The sequence below is a fragment of the Aphelocoma coerulescens genome, chromosome 1A (genome assembly GCF_041296385.1).
Source record: "Aphelocoma coerulescens isolate FSJ_1873_10779 chromosome 1A, UR_Acoe_1.0, whole genome shotgun sequence".
In the NCBI taxonomy this organism is placed as follows: Eukaryota; Metazoa; Chordata; class Aves; order Passeriformes; family Corvidae; genus Aphelocoma; species Aphelocoma coerulescens.
Genome location: NC_091014.1, coordinates 74983214 through 75006463, shown reverse-complemented (window position 1 = coordinate 75006463; position 23250 = coordinate 74983214). Strand labels below are relative to the sequence as shown.

At 40.8% G+C, this 23250-nt stretch overlaps 1 protein-coding gene across 8 annotated transcripts in view; it reads left to right on the top strand.

Annotated features, from left to right (window-relative positions):
- Positions 1 to 23250, top strand: part of PDE3A (phosphodiesterase 3A) — a 225945-nt gene that overhangs the window by 125337 nt on the left and 77358 nt on the right. For 4 of the 8 annotated variants that reach the window (XM_069003524.1, XM_069003525.1, XM_069003523.1 and 1 more), the window contains exon 2: positions 15903 to 15953. In XM_069003524.1, coding sequence (XP_068859625.1) covers positions 15903 to 15953 — 51 coding nt within the window. Of the gene's footprint in view, positions 1 to 14032; positions 14157 to 14731; positions 14804 to 15163; positions 15204 to 15259; positions 15358 to 15902; positions 15954 to 23250 lie in introns of those variants that run through there. The other 4 variants (XM_069003527.1, XM_069003529.1, XM_069003528.1 and 1 more) reach the window with 4 other exon arrangements.

Below are 23250 nucleotides of genomic sequence, written 5' to 3'. Positions count from 1 at the left end.
TGTGCAGCTTGTGCATCCTGACCTTAGGAGCACTGACCAGCCTGTAAGTTCTGAAAATTTGGCCACTCTTTGTAAATCAAGAGCTACCCAACAACCAGATTTATAGCCCAGTGACCAGATTTGCAAGGAGGACTCTGGAAGCATTTCAGGAAACACAGCCTGAATACCATGAGAAACTCTGTGAGTGAAGTTTGACAACAGCAGAAAAGCTCATTTGAGTCAGTAAACCCTTTACAGCTTGAAACAATTGTGGGGTTTTTTCCCTGGGTTTTGGGGCTCTTTTCCTTTCAAATTTTAATTTCAACACTCTGTAGTAAAAGAAAACTGAAATGCTGTTGTCCTAGACTTTGAAATATTGAAAAAGGATGTTTTGATGTCTCATAAATATCCTCTTTCTCCCTTCCAGTACTTGTATCAAAACCAAAACCTCTAGCTAATTCAATTTGTGAAGCATTTGAGTTTTGAAGAAATCCAGGTTTAATTCTTCCAGTCAAGTCAACTGGTTGTGTTATTTGCTTATATGCAGGTGGCTCTTTGCATTCTGGGGATAAGGAATTAGTCTGTACCTCTACAAGATACTTCATAATAATCACAAAACAGTTTTTCAATAAATAACCAGAAGGCTATTTCATTGAAAAAAAACCCAAAAAGTCTTGTGTATTAGGATGTGAGGACATTAAATCTGTAGTATCCAAAGTGCATTTTTAACTCATGCTCTTCAAATAAAGACTTGGCATATATTTGTGCTGTAAGACAGTAGGAATTCTTGTGCTATTCTGTACTGTTGCAATAGCAGATATTTAGGCAGTGGATAAGCAACTGGGTAAATTTTCACATGCTTTCTGACCTTCCTGGTGCTGGCATTGCCTAGTCTTCTCAAGTAGAACTGAGATAATTTGGCCCTTGAGATAAAGAAGGAGAGATAAAGTTATTTTTAGCATTAGCTTGCTTTAGTTCTGGCATTTTGTTCTGTCCTGCCCATCCTCCTGACAGAGTGGAAGGATGCAGCTTGTTTGTTATGTTTTACCATATTTACTCTTCTGGCTTTTGATACCAGGCAGAGCTAAGGTTTACCCTTCAGCAGGTTTCCCACCAATGCAGAGGCAGCAGACCACAGATCAGCCATGAATACTCAGTTTTCAGTCCTTGTATTTATTTTTTTTCCCTTCTTTGCAGTCCTAGTATTTAAAATCCTTCTTTCTCTCTTAGAGGAAATGTAATTTCTTTTTTCTTTTCTTTTTTCTTTTCTTTTTCCTAATAATTTTGAAGTTTTATTTTATTTTTCTATGATTCAGATTCCAGGAAGTGAAATTCTAAGCAAATTTGAAATGCTGTAATTTTTACAGCTGCAGAAAGCAACCAGCTGTGTCTTCTGTAAGCTACAGTAAGAGGATTTAGTGCTGTTGTCTTTAGAGATTCCAAATGTTTTGAGCTTATCAGTAGTTATCAGTGTGGGCACTACCTGCATTTCCATACACTTTTTTCTCCATCCTGTGTATTTAATATTGTGGAAAATGTGGGTGGCATTATGCATATGGAGGCTGGACACCACTTTTTAGTCATAGAGCCAACAAAATGTGGCATTACAAGCGACTGGGAACTCTTTCTCCCCCTCTTTGGTCATCTCTTCCTCGATGTCACACTCCAGACTGCCACTGAGAAGTCTCCACTGGGAATACTCACCTTTGTGTGGCTCCTTGGTGAGAACTGAGCATGTAAGCAGCTCCTTGATCCACCTGACTTTCTCTTAAGGCACTGCAGGTGTTTTACCATGAACTGTCTTTGCCTGAAAACAAATGAAAACGCTGGTTCCAGGGCCACACTGTGTGTGCTGGGGGGAACAGGGCGGATGTGTGGGAAGAAAAGTGTAAGGTTAGGAAAACTATTTAGGATATATACATTTTTATTTATGTTCTATATTTAGGTATGAGAAAGGGAAGTTATTTTTTTTCCTCTTCTGTAGTTCTCCCAAGCTCATAAAGCATCTGTTTCTCAGCCTCTGTCACCCTTGCCTGAACCAGAGTTGCCGGTGGCCCTGGTTCTCCTTCAAGGAGTCTTTGTCCTAACAAAGAGGGCCCAAGGCACACAGGCACTCAATGTTCAGAATGCAGCTGCTTATCTCCTGGCAACATGCTTGTGGAATATGGGTCTTTATACTAATAAAGTAGGTAAGCTGTAATTATCTATGATTTCTCTTTCTGAAAAAATGAATTGCATGAAAAAATTGAAAGTGGAAGAGAGAAAATGGAGCTCTTGTCATGAAAACTTTCGTGTGAGAGTTGCTTCACACACCTCAGTAAATCAGAACGCTTTGTGAGAATGCTTTCTCTCCTGGCATTTTGGCTCTTTATCTCTTCCTGTCGCTGTTCATCTCTGCATCCATGGGTAGAGCTGAAGTGGATTCAATGTCTTGAAAGCTTGGGGAAAGTTCAGCCCAGGTCTGAGGCACAACTAAAGTAAAGTTTTTGACTTTGCTCAGGTTACCTTCTCTAGCTGAAGTCCTTCTAACTGAGGAAAGATGCCTGAGTTCAGCCCAGATACGGGGGAAAAACTTTATTTTTTTATCCTTTGGGTTTTTCTTTCTTTCCTGTTTCACTTGCTTAAAATGTTCTTTCATAAAAAGGAAGGCTGTTGGTACGTGAAGCCATCCTCCTTCTGATACTTAGAGGGCTGAACAGTTCCTTTTCAGAAAGAGTGATAAGATCTCCTGGCAGCCAAAAATAAGAATAATTCTGTTCCCTGGTGTATACCCTTGACTCCCCCAAAAGAAGAACTTGGACATAAATAGTTGATTGAAACAAAGCCTATGGTCTGATCCCATGAACTGAAGATATTTAGTTTCTATTCCCAGATTTGCAGTACTGTGCTGGGTAAATGCCTCGATTCTCCATCTGTGAAATGGAGATAAATAATTTTTTTTTTTCCTCAGGAAGGTTCTGTCTGAGTTAACAAATTTGTATGGTGGCCTGGAAATGCTTTAGAAGTGGTTGCTACTAAGATTTCTCTGATTTGCAGCTGACAGATAATAGCAGGGAGAGACTCAAAGCCATCTTACAAAGATGCAGACTAATTGTGTTTAGCCATGGCTCCCGGAAGACCAGGCTGGTTCCCAGGCACAGGAGGAAAAACAAAGGACAACCTCCAGGCCACGCTGAATTGATGAAAAAGTTGTTAGCATTAGGGGCTCAGGATTGAATCTGTAATCAATACACATCTGGAGAGCTCCTTTTTCATAGTCAGAAAACCAGATCTGCACAGCCACTTAGCACTGAGCAAAGCTTCCCCCTCTCTCCCCCCCCTTTTTTTTTCTGTTTGTTTTGACAGTTAGAAGTATAAACACGTTTCAATGTGGACCCTCCTGGTTAGGGTAAAGCGATATATTTCTAGTAAAATAACACTTCTGCTGAATCAAAATAGCTTTTTTGCACAAACTGAACATAGGAAGATGAAAGGAAAAGTATTTGGGACACAGAAAAAAGGAACTTAAATTACTTTTTCAGCAACAAAATGAAGGGACTGAAGACATTGTAATGAGATTAATAGAAGGAAAGCTCTTGTTTCTGAGGCAGTGCTGAACAGCTTTTCAATAAGAAGAGGAAACACTGCTTTTATTGATGAGGCTTGCATTAAAAGTATATTTCAGCAGCATGCAAAGCTAGATCACTCAAGTAATAAAATTCTGGGGAAAAAAGAAGGACCAATGGTGGAGGGCCAAGTAGTTGCACATATAAAAGAAGACAAACAAATTTCAAAGTTTTCTGGTTTTAATAGATGGGCCTTTTTGACACACAACTTTTTCCTTTTTTTTTTTTTTACCCCAGAAATGGTACTTAATTTTGTTCAACCCTGTTTCTGGAAGGCAAATTAGTCCAAATATATTTCCAATATGGGATATTCTTCCAGCAAAGAACATTTCAGCAGTTTTCATGTCATTTAGTTTAACTGAACCAAAACTAGGGGCTTGAAACAGAGGGTCAGCTGCATGTCTCTCCTTTGAGGTCAGTCCTTCCAGAAAGGGCTCTTTTCCCCTCTGTCCTGCTCTGCCTTTCTCCTTCTCACTCTGAAATGCCTCCTGGTACACCCATTTGCACCGTGACCCCCCCTGAATATCGTATATTCTGTGCATCCTTTACACCATGGTAGAGACTGCACCTTTGGTGGGCTCTGCTTTTGCTGTTAGCAGTGCTGTGACACTATGGAAATATGATGGAAATAGGATTTGGGTGAACCACATGGAATGAAATGTTGGCAGACAATGTTGCAGGAGAATGTATTTTATGATATCCCTCTAAGAAAACATACATGGTTTTATTTAAAAATAAAATCTGAGAAGCAAAGCTCATTAAGAGTCAGACTGGTTTGAAAGGCAGTATTTCAAATCATGGAAAAACCTGCAGCCATTGTGAAAAATCTGTCTTTACTTCAGCTTCTAGAAACCTCCACTGAAATCGCTCCTGTTAAGGGTGGATGAAGGTGCCTGACAATTCCCACTTGTACAGCACAAGCCTGGTATTCATCTTCCTGGCTTTTGCCTGTTTATATCCAGCATCTCTGCAATCCAGATGGGGAAAAGCACATGTGACAGCATGTGTGTGTGATTTGGAGCAGCAGATGGGTGCGAATGACAAACCGTTGCCTGTGTAGGCACCTACCTAGAGATGACTCAGAGTCCTGCCTCTGTGTGTTGCTGTGCTTTTCCTGCGCTCCGTTATGGGAGAGGGCACTGTCAGGGCTCCTGCATCTGAAGCTCTACCTGACTCGACAGGGATCCCATGCAGGCATCCAGATTTCAGTGCTGATATCTATTTGTGACGTGCCTCCTGTCTAAGAAAGCACAGACCATGCTAAAAATGATTTAGGGAGAAAAGCAAGGTGAGATTGACGTGATATTCCAACTCCGCAGTCAAGGGCAGTCTCACTTCGGTGTCTTTTTAATTCCCCAGGTGGGGCTGTCACCTGGCGTTTCGTGCCCTGTTTGAGTTGCCTTGCCCTGTTCTGCTCTTGCTCTGAATGTGTTCTACAGAAAGAGAAGAGTGATGGAAAGTGAAGTGCACTGAGAGAGGAGAGGCTGGTGTTTCTACCGTGGTCCTACAGCTTATGATGTTCCCACTGCACAGGCATGACGTGGTCAGCTGGCACAGGGTGTCACGCAGTATCTGACAGCATGACCCCAAGGAAATTGGTGCCAATTCCAGCAGTGGGAAAATTTATGCCCCAGATGTGTTTTTGCATGCATTTCAACTGGACTGTCACTTCAAATGGTAGGACAGGAGAACCTAAAGCTTATTTCCTTGAGCAAGGACCTTTTGAGTCAGCAGGGTCATCAGTGCTACGGCCGTGCATGCACATGGACTTGCTAGGTTGGGAATGCACTTAGCACAAGGTTTGGTGTCTGACTCATGGCATTGATTTAAAACCCACAAATTCTGCAATTTCTCTGCTCTGCTGTAAGGCCTGACTGGGGTATTAAAAGTGAAGCCCTGCTCTGACAGTGCTCTGAGCTCTGCTCTATTCCATAGAGCCAGCAGAGCACCAAAGTTTGGTGCCTGTGGTCCCATAAATTTGAGGTAGGTAATCAAATCCTACTGCTATCTGGCTGAAACACATATTCTGTGGCCAGGAATTTGCATGTAAATGTCAGTGGGAAATTATCGTGAATTTTCTGTGTGACAGTTGGCTTTTTTCCTTTATTTTAAATGATGTGGTTGCAAGGATGAGTAGAAAAGATCCCTGGTTTGCTGCTGGAGAGACATCTGAGCCCCATGTGAGCACCCTGCCGAGGACAGTTGGAGGAGATGGGAGAACTGGGCTGCTTGGGGATGGAGTGGGTGAAATGTGTTGTGCTGGAAGAAGATCACTGAACTGATTTAATTAGTTCTGTTTCAGAGGGTTTGTTTTTGCTCGGGTCACTGCTAGGTTCATCTATTTGCTTTTTTCCCTCCTCTTAGCAATAGACAAATGCAGGGTGATAATTAATTTGGCAGGTTGATTGAGATTGGGTGGCAGAGAGGGGAGTTTTCCTGGATGAGTGATGAAGCATTGCTGGTTGAGCTTAAAGTGAATAGTCTGAAATAGAAAGTAGTTAGTATAAAATCCCCCCAAGGGTGTATTTAAACTGAATGTACTTTGAGTTTTGACATTGAGGTTTTTTAGTAAGCTACCAGACTCTACAGAGTAATTTTAGGACATTTGCTAGCTGGGATCTAGCTGTTGAAATGTCAGTGCTATTCTTCTGCTTTGTGAAACCTCAAAACCAGGAAAATGGTGTGTTAATGAAAGAAGTGGCGTGTTTGTGTGGGTGTCAGGCTGAAACAGCCCTTGGCAGAGCAATGCTTTTTTCTTTTCCAGGCAAACCCTGGAAGCTGAGGCTTCACCTGGCCAGACTCAGTGCTGCTCTCTGGGTGGGAGAAGGCCCTGTGGGTCAGTCTGCTTTGTGGGAGGCCAAACTCTCGTTAGCTTAAAATTTTCATTACTGCATCGCAGCTATCCCTCAGTGCTACCATTAATGTGTTTGAGGAAAAGGAGCTGCTGAAACTGTAACTATTACATTTCTGGCTTTCTGCCACCCTCTATTTTGGCCTTACCAGGGACCGATTCCTGTTGTCACCGTGTTTTGCATTTCACCCCAGATGGACACTAAGTTGCCCTATTACCATAAGCAAAGTTAGGCTTTTTCTTTTCAGTAAGTGCTTATGGTATCACAAGAGATGTGATTTGGTCAAACTGCTGGATTCTGCTGCTTACAGAATTTCCAGTTTGGGGGGACAGTGGCACTGCCACCTTTGATTTCTCTGACCAAGCACTTGGAGTTAGGATGTTTTCTCTCTCACTCTCTACCCTCTTCCTTTTTGTAAGTGCTCTGGTTTGAGTTGACAGCTGTGACAAAACACCAACCTGTGTGCACGAGGGAAGTACAGAGGGGACACAAGCAAGTCACGCATGTCCCTGTCCCTGCTGCCGTGGCTCGGTTCCCTTGCACTGGAACCACTTCCAAAGGTTAAATGTCTGGTGAAACCTCCATGCTTACTCAGTCCTAAGGGCTTTTTTCTGCTGAGACTGCCAGTAAGGATGTCAATTTGATGATGTTTTGGGATTTTGTTTGGGTTGTTAATTTTTAGCTGTGAGGTAGACACTTATCCACTGGGACTCAAATTGGAAAATTCCCGTTTTTATGTAAACTACCAGAGAATGGTCAGCTCTTTGAATAATGCACTTCCTAACCTCATTGGACTAACTTGCCTTCCATATGAGCTGTCATGATCTGTGTTCATACTGAGGGTGATCCAGCTGAAATCAGAGCTTGACTGAAAAATCCCTGAAATGTTTACCTTCTTTCCAGTGGGTTTTGATTGCTGTGCAAAAAGACATTCCCTGTATCTTCAAGACATTTCTTTGGAAGCAGAGACCCTCCTGTGCACTGGTAACTAGCCCGAAAGGGTACACATCACCTTTGAGACTTGTGTTAGCAACACAAAGTGCAGATGAAACCTGTGTGACATTAGGATCTTTGAAAAGATAAAAAGGGAGAGAAAAACTGTGCACTGAAGAGAGAATAGTATTGGGAACATACATTTCAGAGCAGATTGTTTTGTAGAAGTCTTTAGACTCCTTAACAAAAGAAAAAAGATTTTATATACCTCAACATGATTTCAGATTATGCTGACTCTGTCTACTGCAGTAGCTGTTTAGTTTATCAAGCCTGTGCAGGCTTGGTACTGTGAATGGGATTCTTAATGCACAGTTAATGATTCCCAATGGAAAAAAAAAAGCAAATAAGCTTTCTGACTTTTTCTAGGAATGTAATTGCACCGGGGTGGACTTGACTGTGTAGCTTTGAAATCCAGGAGCTTCTTGTGTGCACTGTGAATAGCAAGCAATGTTTAAATAGTAATTTTCTCCTTTTTAGCAATCTACTTCTGTTCTTTTGTTAACTTGCTATTATTTTTAGGAGTCTTGATGTTGCTGTGTTGCCCTGACATTCCCATACTAAGGAATCTTCTTTTCTAAGTGACTGTTTGTAAATTATGGCTGTGGCTAAGGTGGGAGGATATCAGAGTAGCTGTGCCTACAGTTTTATCTTAGCCAGTATGGATATTTTTCTCTAAGGCTTTGGTTTTCATGACTATGCTCAGAATGGGAAAATGGGTATATGGAAAATTTGGTGAACACTTTTGCTTGTGGATTACTAGTCCACCAGATTGATATGCCCATTATTAATCTACCAGATCAGTTCAAGGGGATAAGAAATCTCGTTATGATCAGTTTAATTGTTTTACTCACTTATTCTGGAATTAAATATCCAGATTAAGATCATTAATTTAGGAAGCCTTTGTTAAAAAATCTGCTTTATATCTTCAAGTAGCTCTGTGTGGCATCCATCCTTGAGGATCACTGAAGAATAAGAATAGCTTACAAAAAAAAATGAAATAAAAAAGGGGCAAAAACCCAACCACCACCACCTCCTCCTTCCCACCCCCCATGCCACTCAAAATCGGGTCTTTTCTCTATTTTACTACAGCTCTGCCTCCCAAACCTGTTGTTTAAAATCCTCTTTGATGTGTGAAAGATTAATGGGGACCTGAGAAATTCAATGGTAGGAGTGAAAATAATAGAAACACGCATGGATTTGTTTTACTACTGTCATCTGTTTAAGTAGTTGTGACAAAGATTTGTATAAAACCAGATACAGGGTGTGGAGGTGGATATTCCTGTGCCTTTTCTTTTTCCCACCTACGTTTTTTTTTTCTTATTTCCCAGTAGCTTCACATTCTGTGAAGTTAAACCTGCTCATTTTCAGGGGTGCAGTGGAGCTAGGGGCACAGTAGCTGCCGGTTTGCTGTGTCATATGTCTTTTTTCCCCATAAGGAAGCCAGGATCCCCGAGGAAGTCAGATGCAGTTTATTGTCTGGAGCAAAAAGGTCATATGCTGCCACGAGAAAGTCCTCCAAAATGTAGTCTCTTGCTGTCTCTCCCCGTGCCAGATATGATCTCATTCCTTTGGATCTGAGTCCATGGTTAAGTGCTCGGGACAGTTTCTTCGCGCCGTGCCTGTGGGACAGTCACTGCTGGTGCTTTTTGGGTTGTGCTCTCTGCTGCCATGCCCATTTACCTCCCCTCAGCCCTGCTTCACCAAGTGCCCTATTTGTTCTCCATCCCCTGCTGCTGCAGTGGCTCATTGTCCTGCTCACTGTCTCAGCAGAGTATCTGCCTGATACAGAAGTGTTCTGTGTAGCCTCTGGCAGTGCTGTGGTTCGTTGCTTGACCTCCCAGCCAGGTTCTGAGAGGGATGGAGGAGGCAGCTCCCTCCAGGACTTCCAGCTTCCCCAGGGTAGCATCTTCAGAGGGCTTAACTCTGTCCCCACATGGGGCTCATGCTGCAGGGAAACCATTCACTGCAACTCCTCTTCAGACCCATCACTGGACCTCGCTGCCCCTGCCTCCAGTTCAGAGCAATGCCAAGTTCCAAAGCTTTGGTTTAAAAAGCTTATCTCTGTTTCCAACTGTTGTCCAGCAGCCCAGAAACCTTTGAAACAATGTCTTTGACAAGGAAGCAGATGAATGGCTCTTAAATGCTCACCCCCAATTTATTAATTTGGTTGGTTTGTTGTGGTGAATTATTTTGTTAGGGGGTTTTGTTTGGGTTTTTTGAACCAGTCTTGGAACTGAGGTTGACCTTGGTGATTTGCAGGGCTACAAAACGTTGGGAGCATTTGGGTGGAGAGTTTCCTCTCCACAGTGGCTGTGATGACAGGAGCATGCAGCTCACACATCTGGCTGAACATCACAGCTCTGACATCTTGTGCTTTGTGCTGACCCTGGGAGCTGGCCAGGAGTTATGGAAAAGGGATTGTTTTTCCAAATACTGGAGCCCTTTGCTGTCTGTGTGTCATAGCCTACACATACCTGTGTGTGATCACTCTCAGCACCCAGCAGGGAAAGCATCTCTGACACTTTGGATGCCCTCAGGGCAAGGTGCAGTTCTGCCATTTGGTGGGGAAAGTAGTCAGAGCAGCCATGCAGTTGCTCCCCTGTTACATTATCAGGATCTGGCAGTGGTGAATCTCAGCAGCTCCAGACTGCTTAGCTACTCTTGCTGATGGTGTCCACACCAAAATTGCCCTCCTAAATCAATCAAGTCAGTAAATCATCTCATTTATCTTGATTACCATGAAAATTCAGGGAACAGTCTATCGGATAGAAGGAATCCTACTCAAAATAGTATGTGCAAAAACACCCTGTTAGTTTCTGTGTGACCTGACTCCTGCATGTTTGTAAAAATAAATGTTTCCTCTAATATGTAATCAAGGAAATAATTTGTGCTTTTTTTTTGTTTGTTTTTTGGGTTTTTTTGTGTTTTTTTGTTACCAAAAAAGGAACTTATCGGGAACATTTTGTGCCTACATGCTGGTAACAAACAGTTTCTATTACCAGTGGAAATATGATCCTGACTGGAGCATGGCTAATACCCATTCAGTCAGAAAATATGGATCATACTGTGCCCCATTCAGCACAAGCTGTAAGGAGGCAGTGTCAAAGAAGTCAACAGTGAGACACTGTTTCACATCCTCAACATGCCCATTCAACTAAATCTCTTCCAAAGAGGGAAGATGTTATGCTCATGTTTAAACAGAAGCTCTGCTATTTTGGTGAAGGTTGAAACCAGGTGCCAGCCTGATGGGATACTTCTATCTTGCTCTTCTGGGTGCTGATTCCCACATGTAAACAACTCTTAAAGCTGCTGGCTACCACCCAGCCAAAACTTCTCCTAATCTCAGTGGTAATTCATTTTTACCACTTCTAAATGCTCAAAATTCTTGCAGGAGTGGCAAAAAGGTATTTTTGCAGGTTCTCAGCTGTTTGGGAGAGCTCAGGCCACCCTATTCATGTATCACAGCCAGTTCCACAGGGAATTTTGGATGCAAATGTTTGGCTCTCAATCACAGATGGGGCAGAGGAGCACTTTCTCTCACATTCCTGTGCTTTGCCTTGTGTTCACCTTTCACTAGAGAAAGCAGGACACTTTTATGTTCACTATAATGGAAATGAGGTATCCAGCCACACTCTGAATTCTTGAAATCCAAGGGAAGGAGCCAGTGAGCTGGGGCAAGGTCCTCATGTGCATTTGGGCTATGTGATCCTGTTGCAGCCTTTTTGAATCCCATTTATTGTCTTTGGTGACTACTGGCTGATTTAGCTCACTTTTGTCATCACCATCTAATTGTTTTTATAACAGTAAAAGTGTTGCATATTTGTAAATATGTGTCAAAAAAAATTGCCGCATAATAGACTGTAATCTGAATAGAATTAGAATAGACTTTGAATTGATTTAAAGGCTTTTATTAAACACTAAATATAACTATTTCATTGGTCCTCTTAAGTACTTACAGGGAAAAGATCTGCTCATTCCCTCTAATGAAACTGTGCTGAGTGTCGTATTTGCTTTAATGAGCCCATATGTTTCAAAATGCTGTTGCATTCTGCTGCTGAGGACTCCCTCCCCTTTCAAAGAGTATACATGGGGCTGCTTGTATTTTAAATATTGGGTTTTGTTCCTGACTTGTGCCCAGTTGGGGAGGTCCTTATAATAAGATTATGTGTTTTCTATTTCTCTGAGTAATTTTTTGGGATTGGGTTTTTTTGGTTGGTTTTGTTGGAGGTTTTTTTATCTCGTATTTTTTTCTTTCCAGCCATTGCATAGTTAGCAGTATTGCTCTTTCAAGGGTGCCAAAATTAAAACCCCGGGACAGAAAAGATTATATATGGGAAAACCAGGACTTATAAACAGCTGGAAAGGTTTAAATTGTCATTCTTTACTCTCTGTCTTTTTATTTATTTAGATCTCCTACAAAATGTGTGGGTCACACTTGCCTGCAGTTCTCTAATACTAAGGAGGCTTAGAATTATGGTTTATGAATGTTAATGAAAGTTGAAATCCTTATGTAACCGTTTGCTGGGGCTTTAATTAAATAACCATATAGGAGAAGAACTGCATTTAGAGAGGCGAGGGCTGAAGATGCTAATTTTTAAACAGCTTTGTTCTACTTTAACATGGGTATCTCAGATATCTAATGTAGGCAGTCCTTTATACCATTCCTTACTCCTTTGAAGGTATTGTTGCATTAGTGAACATAAGTTTTAAAACCACAGGCCTAGAAACTTCATGGTGTTTATAGCAAAAACCTGGAATTTAGAGCATAAGCCACCACCTTACATCTTCAAAAGGACATGACCCCTTTCACTTCTCTTTTTCTGTCTGTGACTGGGGTTTTGGTATTGGGGTCTTTTCTATTCCTGCCTCATCTTCCACTGACAGTCCTCATCCTCAGATGGAATGGGGGAGCATTTTCCCTGGAGACTTGTAAGTCTAAGTTATTAGGGTAGAATGAACCACTTGGTTTTAGTGAAGCCCATGTGTTTGTGCATTCCTGAACATGCAAGAGTTGTTCTTGTTGCTAAAAGCTGCTTTCATCTGTAACTATTAAAACTGTCAGAGATGGTTTTCCAGCAGTTTCAGATGAAATGTAAAGTAGCTCCTTTTCTTCCAAGAGAGACTGCATGCATATAAGCTGTGTGGGAGTTTGATTTCAGTTTTATCCCTCCTTTTCTGCTGCTTAGCCTTAATACACTTAGCCCTAGTTGCCTGGTCAGTAAGAATAATAAATTTGATGCTCTGAGGCTCTTTATCATCACTCTGGACCAAACTGATTGCAGAGAACTTTCAGAGGAGGTGGTGGGATCTGGAGCAAACCCATCTGTTAGTGATAAACATAAATCCCCCTACTTCCAAATGCATTTTTATGTCAGTATCTCTATTTGCATGCATGCACCAATTAAACAGTATATTATTTTATTTTTCCATGATTTTAGAAGGTTGACTCACTCAAGTGGATTTATGCACATGCTCTGTTTTTTCTGAGTGTAGTTGGTTTGTTGTTTGGTTTGGGGTTTTGTTTGTTTGTTTGTTTTTGTGGGGTTTTGTTTGGTTTTGGGTTTTGTCTTTGCTTTTAATTCTGTTTTTTCATCTTTTAATTTCTATTCAGCTTGTGGAAATCGTGATTTCCACCTAGCCCAATAATTCAGGAATACTTTCTTTCCTCCTTTTCTGGGTATCATGCTCCAGCACTTACTGTTTGTCCATGGAAAGAAAATCAGGTTCAGAAGTAATTGAGCAGAGTGTGGCTTGTTGAGCTAAAGGGTGTCACACTGAAGCGATCATCCCTCTGTAGAATGCTGGCCCAGCAGAGATTTTGTTATAACCTCTGGGGTTTTTCTCTTTCTGTCTTAAAGCTTGAGGCCTTTTTATGTGGTATCCTTTTAATTTAATTTTTCATTCCTTCACTCCTTTGTTACTAGGGACCACCATATGCCAAGAACGTTGTAGCATGAGATCAGCACAGTTTTTTAGATTATGAGGGAGAAATACATTTTAAAGCCAGTAAGATTTTATAAAAATGGGAGGAAAAGGTTGGCTTCATAGGTCATGGATTTGACAGTAATGCTTGAAAGCAACCTCACTATTTTACTGGGTGACAGCCACAATCCATGTCACTCAGCAGAACATCCTGGCACAGTGAGACAGAACAGTAGTGTGGGCATTGTTTTACACTGAACAACGGATCTATCAGCAAAAATACAAACATGCTGATTCCACCAATGCACTTTTGCCGAGAAATTAAATTGGACAAGGGTGTAATTTGCTACGAGGAGTTTGCTCATAAAATGGTGACAGAATAAGCAAGGGGTCACTCTGTTGGTTCCATAGAATTTGTGACTGCTTCACTGGTGACTTTGGCTTCTCTTCTGTAAGTGATGTTGGTAGTTAAGACACTGGGAAACGGAGCAAGGATGAGTTGTTACAGCCTTTGGACTGACTTTTCACTGTAGCATTAGCTGCTGCTGCAACATCCAGTCTGTGGAGCACCCCAGGATTGCCCACACCTGGTGAAGGGGCAGGATTAGCGATGGGGAAACAAAAGGTACCCGCAGGCTGTGGAGGTGGAGGAGTGGTGGAGCAGGAGCAGGAGCAGGAGCAGGAGCAGGAGCAGGAGCAGGAGCAGGAGCAGGAGCAGGAGCAGGCTGTGGGGCTGAAAACTCTCTGTGGAGATGTGGAGCACCAGGCAAGAATAGGGATCAGGATGAGCAAACTATGCCTGGAGGTGAATGAATGTTTAAGAGGACTTGATTTAGGTGTGAGGATTAGTGGTGATCATGAGTAACCACCCTGGCACACATCAGTCTGGTTTCCTGGGACTGGCTGGACTGGGAGCATCCCTGCATATGGGAACAGTAACTCCAAGCCTGACTTCTGACTGCATCTCTCATTTTTGGTGGCAGTAATAAAGCAACCTTTCACTTTTTAGTGAACTTTGGATTCAGTGAGGGTAGGAGCATGAAAAACCTGGCAGCAGGATCTTATGCTACACTTGGGTTTGAAGGTGTGGTGTGTGCTGCCAAGTGTCTGTAAAGCCTGGAGAACCACCGTGGCCACAGCCAGGCCTGTAACATTCATCCTTTTTTCTTAACTGTGAGGCTTACTTTTTGTGCTAATTTCACTGATAGGATCCTGTAGGTAAAGACAGCCCTTATCATGCTGGGAATTGCAGGTGGTCAGACTCAAGCTAAATTAATTTTCTTTTAGCCAAGTAAATTAAGAAAGCAGGAGTTAATTCCTCCCAAGGCACAGGGGCTAAAGAGTAAAACTGAAAAAAACTGAGGTTTTTTTTTGGTCCAGAATGGCAGGAGCCACAGAGGAAGGACAGGTACGAGGGTTCTGGCAGAGGCTCTTTGAAGCACATAACCTTCGGTAGGTGCATCTCTTGGTAGTTTTTGCACACCAGTTATTTACTGAGGCCAGCTTTCATAAACATCAAAGCTGTGCTTCATCCAGTAATGGAGAACAAATAGGGAAATGCAGAACAGCCAGTGTTTCCACCTACAGTATATGGAAAATAGGAAATAATTGCAGTAAAATGAGGGGGCCAGTCACAAGGCTGCATCAGGTAGAAAAATGATGTGGCACTTCTGATCTTTGGTGCCTATCTGCATGTGTGGTTTGTCTCCAGCTACAGAGGTAGATAGTTGTAAGTAGTAACTTAAAAAGAAGGGGCCCTTGGAAAAGGAAAGGATAAGTAGGAACAGTTGATGGAGAATGTGAAAAAAAGTCTCATCATAGGAGATGCATTTGGCTTTCCTCATTTTTCAAAGTAATTTTAATCTCTTGTCCTGGGATGAATGTTTTGAAAGCATGTTCTGCAATAAGTGTAGGTTGTAAATCTCCTTGCCTACCTCTGAACTGGGAGAAGGCATTTCCTTTGGGAAAGAATGTTGGGAAAAATGAGCAAGAAAATTATCATGACTGTAAGTCATTACATGTCACATTAACCCTCCTATCTTTAATTCACAAATTTTTATATTTGCATTAAGCAATTCTTGTGTGTGTAGGAAAAAATGATGCCCAGAAGGAATCCCTGAGTAGCTGTACAAAAAACCCCACAATTCAGTGGTGAAACAGATTTAAAGCTGTTGCTAATTTTCATGGCTGATAAAAAAATGTACATTGCTGTTTAATCAAATGTCCCCAGCTTTTGGTCATCTCCTTGTTGATGATGTGTCAGCTGTCCTTTTGCCAGATCATTATTAAACATTTGGCTTAAGCCGAATCTGTGGCAGTGGGAATTTTATTGGCATGAGCAGAGTTGTGATGCTGGATGTGTTTGGGTTTTGAATGTAAAGGTACAATGTTATCTGGCTTCATTATGAAGCTAAAAGCTGCGTGAAATAAATCATAAAAGCAAACCTGTTTATTTGTAAGAAAATGTGTAATGGATATAAAAGCCTGAATGTTTCAATTAAAACTAATGACTGCAATTTATCCCTTACCTCTGCTTTTCTTTGTTTTTCAGCTCATGGGGCATTCTGAATGGGATCACAAACGAGGACCCAGAGGCTCACAGGTCAGTTGCTCAGTATTTTTTGTTTGATTTTGGCTTTTGCTACATTTGAGGCATTCATGCAAGTTTTCCATCTGACATTGGCAAAGTTGTTAATTTTTTTAATATTTGCAGGGTTGGAGCAGTGGGAAAAGGGGTAAAACCATGCTGGCTTTCATTAATATAATTTTTGAGCTGTAATTCAAACTGTTGGTCCAGACAGAGCCGAGTCATCCAACAGAAAGGTTTTTTTGGGTAGCAAAAAGATGGGTTAGATGTATGGAGAAAGCATTTCTTACTCACATCTCCATCAGGACATCAAATGAATGCAATTTCAAATAACGTGTGTCTATTTTGGTTGGGGTTTTTTTTAAACCTGAAAGACTTGTAAAACTTCGATGGCCCTCTCACCATGGTTCCTTTCATTATTGACCAAGGTGTTAGAACTGTGTGTGGAAGTGCAGGAAAGCCATGTGTAGCCACTGTTTTGCTCTTGACCTGTCACTGGAAGGAAATTATGCCAGTACTGTTAATGGTATCACAATAAATTTTAAAATTATCTGCGGAATTACAATTGCTGCAAACGAGACATTGCTACCAGTATTGATGCTCAGGAATTTTCCTGCTTGGGTAAAATAGTCTTTCCTATCTAGTGCTGAAAATACACAAATACATTATTAGGGCTCCACATTTTGGGCTTGCTTTTACTTCAGGTGAAGGGTTTTTCATATGGATACTTTGTACAAATGACAATCCAGATGTGCCGTAAAAGCGTTAAAGGTTCTGTAATAAAGTGGAGAAAGAAAACTGTAGAATCATACAACAGTTTGGGTTGCAAAGGGCCTTAAAGATCATCCTGTTCCAACCCCCTGCCATGGGCAGGGACACCTTCCTTTAGACCAGGTTGCTCAGAGCCCCACTCAAGCTGGCTTTGGACACTTCCAGGGATGGGGCAACCACACCTTCCCTGGGCAGCCTGTGCCAGGGCCTCACCACCCTCACAGGGAAGAATTTCTTCCTAACATTTATTCTAAACCTACTCTCTGGCAGTTTGAAGGCATTCCCCCTTGTTCTCTCACTACAGTTCCTGATGAAAAGTCTCAAAATGACCCAAGCTTTCTGATGTGCTATCCTAGTGCCCAGACACAAAAACCAAGGAAGAAAAGGAAGAAAAGTTTCAATAGAAAGAAGAAAATGTGCCTCAGTTATTCCACTGTAGCTTTAGATTCTCTCTTTTACATGACTCTGAAAATTGTCTAGATAGGAATAGTATTAAACCTAATTTAAGTAGTTCCTTGAAAGGTTAGGAGAAATATATGAGGTTCTGATTTTTGCATGTAATAGAAAAGACTGTTTTATCCTTTTGTGATTCAGTTGCATTGTTGCCTGTTTGTGTCTTTTAAAAAATGCACCCATTGTAAAAAACAAGATCTTGGTGAAAAATTAAGGTGAGTGATGTGTTATGTATACTTAAATACCTTAAAACCTAGAAAGAAAAAAGGGGAAGTGGAATCACTGGTTTACCATAATGTAAAACTAAAATCCACATATGAACTCATAAAGTTATTCTACCAAGACTCATTAAAAAAGCTCTGATTCAGTGGGGTTTTTTTAAGAGCGAGTAGGTTTTTATGGCATGTGTTGAAACATGAGGGGAAGCTACTACAAGTGCATGTCATATTTCTTAATGGCCCACTTGGAAAACATGTTCCTTTTCTGCACGTAGGAGTTAAATGCAAAGTGCTGTAGTTACAGGTAGCGATGGATGTCAAATGAAATACTCTGAGGCCTATGGGAATTTCTGTTTGCAGGAGTTTGTCTCGTGATAAGCATCTGCAATTCAATAGAATGTAAATGGCACAAGTAAAAAGCTGTCTTTACAATATTTAACTTGCTCATGACTTCTACCATGACCATCACTGCACTCCACTTTTAAGAGACTGCCCACATATATGTCTATGTATGTTGTAGGATTCCTTTTCTTTTAGAATAATTATACTATTAAGGCTGCTCTAATTAGATTGAATTATAGGTTGCTTTACAAAGAGCAGTGAGTTCCTGGCTACGTATTTGTTCTTTTTTTTTTTCCTTTCTTTTTTCATCCCTAAAGACAACACTGCCTGCTGTAAGTGCTTCATGCTGAGAATTTGCTGTATGGGTTTAAAATGAAGCAGGAAGTGCAAAGTGAATTTCATTACATTTCATGCTTAATTTTAAAGATTAATACATGTTAGAATTAAGAATTTAGACATGAAGCTTTAAAATTGAGTTCCAAATTAAAGAAATTCGTGTTTAAGAATATTTAACCCACCTAAAGAAATCTCTCCCTCTCAAATATATACATGCAGTCTGTAGAACCACATCATGTGAGGGGAAAATATTCATACCCATTTGTAATGTTGGCACATGCCACAAGAAAGTGTGACTGGCAGAATTCATCCTTGGAATATTATTGCTCTGCAGAAAAAATATGCAAATTGTATTTTAATCATTCTACTAGAACACAGTACTTCCAAGATCTTTCAGGTGGGACTCACTGCACACTTTGTGCACACATTTTTACGAGGGCTCTTGGATGTGTGGGAGTAATTTGTTGCTCTGTCATCAAGACTTGTTTGGCTTGCTGGAGATGTAGGCGTAGCCCCAGAGTCAGTGGAATCGAGCAGTCGTTCCTCCAGCATTGTAAAAGAATGATGATGGAGAGAGAAAGACAAGTCCAGCATTTTTAATTCTCTTTAACTATAAAAGCTCTCAATTATATATCTGAGGTGCTGCGTTTTACCCCTCCAGTTCCTAAGCAACAGCTATTTTCAGATTGAGTGCGTCTGGTGTTGTCTACCTACTCCAGGCTTCTTTCTGCGAGGTAGCTTGTCACTGAAAGCCGGGCTGTTCACTGCCTCAGCCTTTTGTTGTGGCACTGCAAGGACACAGATGCTTTAGAGAAACAGGAGAAGCTGGGGTACAACTGGTCTCAACCTTGCAGCTTACAAAAACTTGTGTGCATCGGGGAGCTCTGCCATCTACAATGAAGAACAGGAGTCAGAAATAAGGTTCTTGCCACTGGTTTGGGACAGAAGCCTTTTTCTCAAGTCTGGAAAAGCCTCTAGAGCAGATTCGGAATCATGAGCCGGAAATCTCTGTACTTGCTGAAGCGTAGGTGGGAGTCGATTCCCGCTGCTGACCAGGTACTGTGCTCTGGGAATCTGTTGTGTCTTAGTCTGCCCTCAGTGCCACTGTAAAGAGACTTACAGTGATTTAAAGGGGTGTAGGGGTTCTCTGCATACAGTGGGAACCAGCTGATCATTATTTGTCGTTTCCAAGATTAATGCTGCAAAACGTTGGTAAAGCTGATTGTGCAAGAGCATGTGCTTGTGAATATGGAGATGCCATGGCAGCCCACTAATGCAGGTGTATTTAACCAACAGAGCCCCCCTGTCTCAAAAAGGAGACTTTTCTAAAGGTTTTAGGAGTATTTTAAACTGAGTGGCTAAGGAAAATTGTACTCTGCTGTTGATGAGTTCCTCGGTGCATGACTTTTTGTATTTCATATCTTACATATATGTATATGTGCATAAAATCACTGAGGCATTGGCAGAACCTCAGTGTTTTCAGAGCAGTCTTGGTTGATGTGTCATTTCCAGTGCACTAACCAAGATGAGAGTAAAGCAGATGTAAAGAGAACATATGTAAACATCTGCTGGGAAAAGCAAATATTGTCACCAGAAGTACGACTACGATGTGATGAATGGCAGCACAATTAGTATATTTCCTACTTCATGCTCCTGGCACTCCAAGATTCTCCGATTTATTTTATTTTTCAGTATCTTGCTTGGGATGTAAAGATAATAAAATAAATAATTATGGAAATAATATTGGTGAGCTAAGAGCTCCACTCTCTTCTCAATCATAATTCCAACTCAGTTTTCCATTTATGAAACAGTTGACTATGAGGGGTAGTCTTTATCAGCGGGAAAGAGGCAATTATTTGACAGAAAGAAGGATGGACAGCAGAAATTCACCCCAGTTTTTGAGAAGGGTCCTCCTGTATATTTTTATTAAGAGGGAGAAGGGCAGGGCAGATTACATACCGTATTTTATGGAGTTGTAGATTTTAAAGATAAATCATACCACTTGGAACTTTTAGAGATCTTAGACACATCACTTGTCAAAAAAACCCCTCATGCTTTCACATTATTATTCACAATAACATAAAAAGGCACTGTTGACTGATAAAATTTTACTGTAGTGAAAGGAATTTAATTGATCCAGATCAGTCCAGCATTCTTAAATCTCCTGGCAAAAAAGGATAAATAAATGCTCTGTTAGGACGTGAATAATTTGTCATCTTGTTTCTGTTAAGAAGATGTAGAAGCACTGATGTTATCTCAAAGAAAAGGTGTTTTTCAGCCTTACTTTTCCAGCATTTCCTTTGAATCACTCTAACCCTAATGTTGCATTGCATCATACAACATATTGTAACACAGTATGTGGGAAAAATAAGTATTGCTCACCTAGGTGTGAGGTGTGCCTGACTCCACGGGCCTGTGTATCAGTTCCACCATCACTCTCTCAACCCCTCTGGAGGGTTTTAAAAGAGGAAAGGAAATTTCCCTGACCCATCTGCCACTTTGGGAGAGTGAGACTCAGTAAGTGATGCACGTAAATCCAGTTAACCTGAGCACAGTGTGAGTCTGTAAGGACTGACTGAAGGAAAATGCAGTTACTGTGCAAGATGACAACCCCAAAGAGGCAACTTCTGGAGTGTTTTAGGCTGATCCTGTTCACAAGTTATTGTATAGAAATAATACCACTGCCTTTTGGTGCAAATCCATTCTTTAGTCCTTAAAGGAATGCAGTCACTTACTGTGTTCTAGGCTGACTTTGATAAAATGACTTTATATTTATACAGTCATTTTATATATACATTTTATTATATAGATATATATACAGGTAAGTAGTAACATTGTAGGTTACTTCTCTATTCAGAGTAGATAAAATATATTTGTTAACAAATGACAAAACCTCTCCAAATGGGCTTATTTTATTGCTACCTAAAATAAAAACAAAAACCAAACAAAAATCTAAAGGAAGGAAAAAAATCAAACTCTAAAACTGGAATTCTTTGGCTTGATCTTGTTTCTAGTGTAAAACAATGTGGCAGGTCTGACTTTTAAGAAGAGCTGTGAGTCCACAGTGAAGTCTGATACTCTATTTGAACATACTTTTTGGTTTTTTAAGTCATTACGTGATTTTTATTCCTCATCTTGCCTACTCTGCATGAAATCAAATGACACCCAGAACTGTTTAGGCAAGGGTGAGCAGTCTGAGAAGTAAGTAAGAGAAAAAACAAGAGCAATTATGATGTCTATAGACAATATAGTTGGAGGTTGCTGGTTTGGGGATTTTTTTGGAGATAGGTTGTTGTATAATTTTATTTTTTATCTTTTGAGCATTGTTTATGCTCTCAGACACTACATCACAGAGGTCTCCATGGTTTCCAGGCTCTGTTATGACAAAGGAATTTGCTGCTCATTGTTTTGTATTTTATGTGTGTGAAGGAGTGAGGAAAGCAGATTTAAGTGTGAACACGGAATTAGATCTTTTTGGTTTTGGTTGATGAAAAATGTCTGATCTACCTGTTCATTTTTTTATGTGGAAGATATATCTTTATCCTGTGGGTGTTTTGCATGGGTAAATTTAAGCTAAATAGTGATAAATTAAATACCATATATTGGCCTCTATTCAACAAATCATAATAGTTCCTGAATCTTGAATGGCTTTGTCAATAATTTCAGAAGGAATTACCTTTATATAACTAAGGAAAGAATTTGTGAATGCTTTTCTTTCTTGTCCATCCAGCTGTTCAGATTGCTTGAAAGCTTTCCCTGAAGTTTCAGTACAGGTTTGGAGGGAAATTCTCTGTTGGTTTTATTTGGTGTATGTGCCTGAGGATCTTGTTTCTTGGACTCATCCTAATTTTTTATTCCTGAGAGCTGCAACTGAGAATGCTTTCACCGAATGGATATGGATTTAAAATATTGTGGTAACCAGATGAGCCAGAGGTGCTAAATATTTGCTGCAATGCTGTTGAGTATTTCCATCTACCTGAAATTACCTGTAAATTTCATGAGCTGTAGCCTTTGAGCATAAGTTGGTTTTGATACTGGTCCTAAGACAGGAAGAATCTTCTCACATTACCCCATGATGGAAACTTCTAATTGTTTTGTTGATGACTGTGAATTTAAAAACGCAAACTAGATTTCCAAAACTATGTAAGAAGAACATAACCAATAGTTGCTGTAGGGTTTTATATATACACAGCTGTAGATAGCTGAAAGGAATGTTCTCTGCAGTTAAATAAAAGCAGTAATATTTTTGTAGGTAGGAATGCATGCTTACAGCAGTGTAAGCAGTGGTAATGCTTCCTGTACCATTAAGTCACCAGTTTAGATTGTGATGGCTTAGTGTAAAGCCCATGAAGTGATGCTTCCCTCACCTGCCAGTGATTTACAGCACAGCTGTGCCTAAAGCAGTTTGCATGTACAGTGCAATATCCTGTTCCTTACCACTGGATGTGGTAGATGGGACAAACTTCCATGGTCTACAGCCCATGCAGGGAGCTAAGCAGCAAATAAACTGATCCTGATTGAGTCATAGCAGTGAAATGATAAACCAAGGGATTTTCTGAGTTTCATATAACATTACATCATGCAGCCACCATATTCATTGGGTGTTCATGTATAAAGCCGAGTCCTGCTGGGACACGTCACTACAGTGATCCTTGTTTCTAACCAAATCCCTTATACTTTACCTGAAAACAATTTAAATTAAAAAAAAGTTTCTTGTTAAGAATGTTTTTTGTGGGTTTTCACAGTTATTCATTGTTAATAAAACCTTACATTATCCTTTCATTCAGCAGACAAGCTTTCAAAGCTTTAGTGGCAGAGCAGAGATTTCCAGGGTTTGGGATGTTATGAGAAAGAAGCCTCATAGGAGGGTTGTGGGTTGGTTGGAATATCGAGCTGGGGCTGGGGGAGGAGAGTTGCTTTTGCACAGCAGGAAAGGTGCAGGAAGCAGAGTCTGAGATTAAGAAATGATCTGTGAAATACTTCCTTGCTTTCTAATGCAGCAAATGAGTGATGCAGAGCAGAAAGCTATCTCAAAGAAATAATCTGCCTCAGATTTGTGCTTGCTTCACTTAGAATGAGGAGTTGAGCCTCAGGTACTATCTGGGACTGTGGGACCATTTCTTTTTGTCCTGCAGGCTTTCTACCCTGCTGCTCTGAGGTAGGACAGGATCTGTCATACTGGCAGTTGTGAC